At 52.3% G+C, this 6803-nt stretch overlaps 1 protein-coding gene across 1 annotated transcript; it reads left to right on the plus strand.

Annotated features, from left to right (window-relative positions):
- The first annotated feature begins 5449 nt into the window (after window positions 1-5449).
- On the plus strand, window positions 5450-6793 carry LOC121916593 (zinc finger protein 503-like). Its single transcript, XM_042441883.1, has 3 exons — window positions 5450-5639; window positions 5873-6144; window positions 6466-6793. Exons 1-3 carry the CDS (start codon window positions 5450-5452, stop codon window positions 6754-6756), a joined length of 753 nt encoding a protein of 250 aa, XP_042297817.1. The 3' UTR covers window positions 6757-6793.
- The last annotated feature ends 10 nt before the right edge of the window (window positions 6794-6803 follow it).

Below are 6803 nucleotides of genomic sequence, written 5' to 3' on the forward strand. Positions count from 1 at the left end.
GTTAAAGTGATGCCAAACCAGGTTCTTTCCCCAGTGTGGATGCAGCCCCACTTCAACTGCCACAGCGCCATGCTATGGGATTCTGGGAGCGGCCATTTGTTGGGGCACCAGGGCACAGCATGGATGCGAAGCAGAGCCTGCCCTGGTTAGGACTTGGATGGGAAGCCACCAAGGCATCCCAGGTGCTGGAGGCTCTGTTTCAGAGGATGGAACAGGCAAAGCCACCCCTGAAGATGCCTTGCCTAAGGAAACCCTGTGGCACTTATGGCGCTGCCATAAATCGTCAGGAGACCTGAAAGCGCACACACACACAAGCCATAGCAACACAGACATTCTGACACTGGGAAAGGTAGTTCACACGTTGTTGTTGTTGGGTGCTTTCAAGTTGTTGCCAACTCATGGCAACCCTAAAGCGGGGGTTTCTTGGCAACATTAGTTCAGAGGGGGATTGCCTTTTGTCTCCTGAGGCTGAGAGAGTGTGACATGGCCAAAGGCACCCAGTGGGTTTCCATGGCCAAGCGGGATTTGAACCCTGGTCTCCAGAGTTGTAATCCAACGCTGAAATCACTACCCCTCACTGGTTCTCTGATGAACGTGTGGCGTATGGCACAAAGCCTCTGTCCTTTGTCAAGTTCCAGGCAATAAGAGGGGAATGTCTGTTCAAACTTTTGTTCAGCAGTTTTGCATTAGAGCCTGTCTTTGGTGTCCCTTTGACAGGTAGCAGCCTTTGAAGCTGCAAAGCCAAAGCTAAGCTCATCACGAGGTGGATGCGTACCACATGAACCTGATAAAGTATGCTGTTGTCCCCAAAAGCTTCTGCCAAACGAAAAGAGTCACTCTCAGATTCTTTGGGGTTTGGGCTGGAACAGACATCCATGGCTAACCCCCAAACCTTTGTCCTAGGGCTTGCTTGATCTGGCATCTGAGCACCAGAGGGCACCCTGGACCATCTTTGGATCCTTGGCTAGAAAGAAACATCAGCAGTGCCCCTTGTAAGTTGCGCAAACTCCCAGTTACTGTCAAATCTGTTTGCGTGCAAATGTCATATTTTCCAGAAGTCCCATGTTGGCAGGCAGGCACAATGCAAGCCGATTACTCACTGTAGCCCTTGCCAGCGTGACTCACACCTGACCAAGAAGGACTGGTCTTCAATGGCACGGCCTTTTGGCTCCAACTTTTCACTTCTCCGCAAGGGTTGGCAGCCCTTTCAGAGACCGCACCCGACTCATGCATCTGATTGTGAGCCCTAGAGAGTGACAAGCTCCACACACATCTCCACCACTCACCATCTCACTGCTGTTGTCCTGTGCAGTTGCTACAGATTTAGTGAATAGGTGCAGAATTGTCTCACAATATAGTCTTGGTGCTGCTACAAACTGCCATTCCCAGAATTCCATAGCATTGAGCCATGGCAGTTAAAGTGGTGTCAAACCAGATTATCCCAGAATCGCATTGGCTTTTTTAGCTGCAGCACCACACGTTCAGCTTGTGGTCTACTAGGACTCCTAGATCCTTTCAACATGTACAGTACTGTTGTCAACAAATGACCATTCTCAAAATTCCATAGCATTGAACCATGACAGTTAGTGTCAAACTGGATTATTTCTGCAGTGTGAATGCAGCCATTGTTGTGTGAATCAGCCTCAAGGCTTCCTAGCTTTCCTTACTTCTATCCTTCAGAAAGATTGCATTAAGTGTTATTAAGAAAGGAAGATGTGGATTCCTCCTTCCCTTTTTGCCATTTCTGGGGCAAGGCAAGGGCAAACTGTCGGGTTCCCTGGCAAAAGACAATGGCCAAAATGTCCTCAGATGTTCCCATATTCGCACCCAAAGAGGAGCAAAGTGCGTCACCCAGGTGACGCCACAGGAACAGATTTCTTCCCACTCAAAGTCCACGTTCCCTTTCTGCCCAATCAATTTAAATGGCAAGACAACAAAAAGTACATTTTGCTGGATTTTAGATCAAAGGGGACTTACATGTGCCATTTGCAATGGTCAAAGGCCTCCAGGAACTCCAGCCGCTTGGGTGAAGTTTGCAGTGGGCCTGGCATTGTTGCACACGGTCACCTCCTTGGAATGGTGTTTTAGGAACGAAATCCCACCAATGGAAGCCTTGGCGAGGAGGCACAAACTTCCACCATTGCCTAAATGAATTATTTGGAATTAAAACAGAATGTTAGCGAGATTATTTGAAGCTCACTGAACAAACTTCAGTGGGTGTGAGCAGGCATACTTGGGAGATTAAAGCGAAAGATTACATTGAGATGTTTCCGGGGGGGGGGGGGGAGCCGTGCGAGTCCATTGCAGCATAACAACAACAACAACAAAGCCTTATGATACTAGATTAACAAGTCTTCATTGGCATAGACTTTGGTGGATCGCAGGCCAGTTCCTCAGAAGCCTTGAGGAAGCTCAGTTTGCCATGAGGCATTTGAGGAAATGGGCTGCTGCCACAAATGTTTGAGTCAAAGAAGTGTCACTGGTCTTTAACAAGCCACAAGGTTTGTTGTTGTTGTTGTTGTTAATGCTGAGATGAACATTTATTTTAAAATTGAAAAACATGAGAATTTAACAATCTTCTTACATTATTATATATTTATTAACTGTGTGTGTTGTGTGTATGTTATGTGCCTTCGCATCACTTTAGCATCTCAACTGGAGTTTTCTTGGCAAATTTTGTTCAGAGTGGATTTGTCATCATTGTCTTCTTCTGAAGCTGAGAGAGTGTGACTTGCCCAAAGTCACCCAGTAGGTTTGAATGGCTCAACAAGGATTCAAACCCTGGTCTCCACTCATAGTCCAACACTCAACCGCTGCACCACACTGGCTCTCTATCTTTATACAGTATATCCCTTTCTTCTTCCACAAACAAAGAATAGCAGGGGAGAAGGACCAAAACACCCTGCAGAAATAATCCAGTCCGAGACCGCTTTAACTGCTCTGGCTCAATGCTAGGGAATCCTGGGAATTGTCGTTTTGTGAGACATTTTAGCCTTCTCTGTCAGAGAGCTCCGGTGCCACAATCAACGACAGCTCCCAGGATCCCCTAGCACAGAGCCAGGGCAGTTAAAGCAGTCTCAAACTGGGTGATTTCTGCAGGGTGTTTTGGACCTAGGTCAGCAGCACACCTGCAACCATTGTGGCAAGAGAAAGAAGACAGGAACAACTTTACTTAAGATTCAGCGATATCTTAACTTTACTTAAGCCTGTTAAGATGGGTCTGAGTGAAATACAAAGTGAGGATTAGAGGCGCTCAGCAGGCGATTGGGTTGTTCCATTTTGAACCTGTTTGGACCTAGAGGTCCATCTAGCCTATAAGGCAGCATCCACACTGAAGAAATAATTTTTCTTCAGTGAGGATGCTGCCTTATAGGCTACATTGACATCTATAGGCTACACTGACATCACCTTATAGGTTAGATTGACATCACCTGATGGGCTAGTTTGTGGTGGCTCCGCTCTGGGGAGCTACCACAAACTGCAGTTCCCAGAATTCCACAGCATTGAGCCAGGCCAGTTAAAGCATAGAATCCTAGAGCTGGAAGAGACCCCAAGGGCCATCCAGTCCAACCCCATTCTGCCATGCAGGAACTCACAATCAAAGCATCCCTGACAGATGGCCATCCAGTGTCAAACCAGATTATTTCTGCCATATGCATGCTGCCTGAGAGTGCTGAAGCCTTTTTGGTGATTTGCATGAGAACATGTGTACCTTTTTATTAGTACCTTTTTATTTATATGCAAAGGAGGGACACACCTAGAAGATGAAACCTCTACATTGGTTAAGAGGAACTCAACTGGCAGGTGCTATTTTTCTAAATCTGGATCCTGAAGGCAGGGGCAATGAAGGAGCACTAAACGATTCGATATTATAGACCAGCGTGAGCCTCTGTGGTCCTCTGGATGTTCTTTGGCTGCAACTCCCATCATCCAGCATTGTTGTCGATGCAGGCTGGCGTCCATAGGAGTTGTAGGCAAGAATGTCTGGAGGCCCCTAGCTGCTTACCCCATTTGAGGCCCTTCATGGTCTGCAGTCACAGTCGCCGTCTTAGGCTGTATCCACACTGGAGAAATAACCCGGTTTGGCACTGCTTTAACTGCCCTGGCTCAAGGCTATGGAATTCTGGGAGCTGGAGTATTGTGGGCCCCCGAGTGGAATGCCAACTCCCAGAATTCCACAGCCTTGAGCCAGAAAAGAGTTAAAGCAGTGCCAAACTGGATTATTTCTCCAGTGTGGATACAGCCATATTTTGCAGGGGCTCCCCCCCTCAAAAATAAAACTAGCCCACTCCCAGTCCAACTTTGCTCCACTTTGTTCAGGATTTGAGGGAAACCATCTGGACTCAATGATCGGACACCCATCTTCACAAATGAAACCTTAACTCATTGACTCTTTTCAGGGAAGCCTCTGAAACTAGGCCTCATTGCTGGCACCAAAAAAGAAGAGAAGCACTAGAACAGGCCCAGAGTTTGCTTGCCCTCAGTCTCAGGTTGAACCCCGAGGCTGCTGGTCCACATCGAAGATCTGCCATGCCAGCCACATAGCAAGACTGAGGCATTTCTTCCTTCTCCTCTGGTGCCAGACGGGAAGCAAAAGTGCCAAGGGCAGGAGGGTCTTGTTAAGGAGTTGGGGATGCAAAAGTGTGGCATGGATTGACTCTTGTCAATAGGCTGACTCTCCATAGCCTTGAGTCAGGGCAATGAAAGCGGTGCCAGGACTATTTCTCCAGGGTGGATGCAGCCTGGGAGACCAGGCTCCGAATCCCAACTCAGCCAGGCCCACAACAAACTCCAACTCCCAGATGTCCACAGCCTTGAGCCAGAAATAATAATAATAATAATAATAATAATAATAATAATAATACAGTAATAATAATAGGATTTATTTATATGCCACTGGGAATCACTGGGAATCCGGGCAGCTTACAACAGAAGAGATAACAGACAGTTTTATCTTTTTTTATATTATTATCCATTAATAGATAATAGAAAAAGTTAAAGCGGGGCCAAACCGGGTTATTTCTCCAGTGTGGACGCAGCCCCAGAGTCCTAGTCCAATGCTCAAACTATTGCACCACGCTGGCCCTCCTCCTCAGCAAGCTACCCTTGCCAGAGTTACATAGCATTGAGCCCTGGCAGATAAAGCGGGGTCAAGCCGGGTTAATTCGGCCGTGCGGACGCAGCCTGAGGCGGGGGCTTTTGTGACCTTGAACCCAGGGTCAGAGGGGCGTGTCTTTTGGGAGGGCCTGGCGTAAGCAAAGGCGTCACAATCCTTTGCCTGAGGAAAACCCACAAAGGCCCCGAGGGAGCGCCTCAGAGGGAGCCCGGCCCCCGGGCCCTCTTGCCCTGCCCTCCCCCGCTGCTGGGCGAAGGCGTCCTGGCCTCCAAAGGACGCCCCTTAAGAGGAGGAGGAGGAGGAGGAGGGGGACGGAGGCTACCACGCCCCGGAATGCCGCCGGCTCCTCCCCCTCCTCCAGTCCCTCCCTCTCCTCCCTCTTTCAGAAGGGACAAAACCCAAGCTTCCCAGTGCCGCGCTGCATGCCGGGAGAGGGCGTCTAGGCGCCAAACAACCGGGGCACCCCAGGCGCATGCGCTGGGTGACGTCGGCGCCAGTGGGCATGGCTGCGAACGGCGAAGAGGTAAGAGAAGGGCCAGGGCGAGGGAGGGGGCGGTTCTATGCAAATAAGATGGCGGCCAGGCAGCCAATGGGAGCCCGAGAGGCCTGGGCAGGCCCGGATGGTGGGGGGAGCGGCGGCGAGGAGGAGGAGGAGGAGGAGGAGGGCTTGCTCCCCGGCGAGGAGGCGGAGCCGACCTTAGCGCGCTCGCCCCGTGGCTTCCTTTCTCCTCGGCTCCTTCTGCTTCTTCCCCGAAGGCGGCGGCGAGCGGGAGAGGAGGCGCGAGAGGAGCGGCCCGGTTCGAGACGAAAGATGGCGGCTGAGCATGACCGGGGGCCGCGGAGAAGCGGCCGGCTGTGAGAGAGAAAGGCGAGGCGAGGCGCCGCCGGGAAGCCGCTGCTCCTGTTGCCGGTGGCGGCGAGGCCCAGGAGAAGGAAGCGGAGGAGGAGGAGGAGGAGGCGGAGGAGGAGGAGGCCCCAGGCGGAGGAAAGGGGAGCCGCGGCCTGAGGGGGCTCCAGCCCAGCCGGAGGTGGGGGCGGGGAAGAGGCCTCAGGGCAACCGGGAGGGGAAGGGAAGGGGGTCGGGAAGCCAGGGTCAAGCCCTCTTTCTTTCCGGGGCGAGGCCAGGCCATGTGCGGCTGGAGGGCAGGCCCAGCCCAGCCAGAGGGCAAGGGGCCAGCTTAGGGGCTTTGGGGGGAGAGGGAAAGGGGCAGGGCTCCTCTTGGAGAGGGAGGTCAGCGGAGGGCGAGGAGGGACGGGGCCTTGGCTTGGCTCCTTGAAGCAGCAGCAGCAGCGGCAGCGGGTGCCTGAGCCGCCCCTTCTTCTCCTCCTTCCCTCGCTTGCCTCCTCAGGCCGTGGGCTGCTGGGCTCCCCGCACCATGTTCTCGGTCCTCTCCTATGGCAGACTGGTGGCCCGCGCCGTCCTGGGGGGCCTCTCTCAGACCGACTCCCGCGACTACAGCCTGGTGACGGCCAGCTGTGGCTTCGGCAAGGACTTCCGCAAGGGCATCCTCAAGAAGGGCATGTGCTACGGCGACGATGCCTGCTTCGTGGCCCGACACCGCTCCGCCGACGTCCTGGGTGAGTGGGCCGGGACTTCTCCCCTTTTCCCCTTGCTTGGAGTCTCTTGCCTCGGAGCTTAGTAGGCGACAGATACTGCCAACTATGGTTGCATCCACACTGGAGAAAT

Source organism: Sceloporus undulatus, chromosome 10 (genome assembly GCF_019175285.1).
Source record: "Sceloporus undulatus isolate JIND9_A2432 ecotype Alabama chromosome 10, SceUnd_v1.1, whole genome shotgun sequence".
Taxonomy (NCBI): Eukaryota; Metazoa; Chordata; class Lepidosauria; order Squamata; family Phrynosomatidae; genus Sceloporus; species Sceloporus undulatus.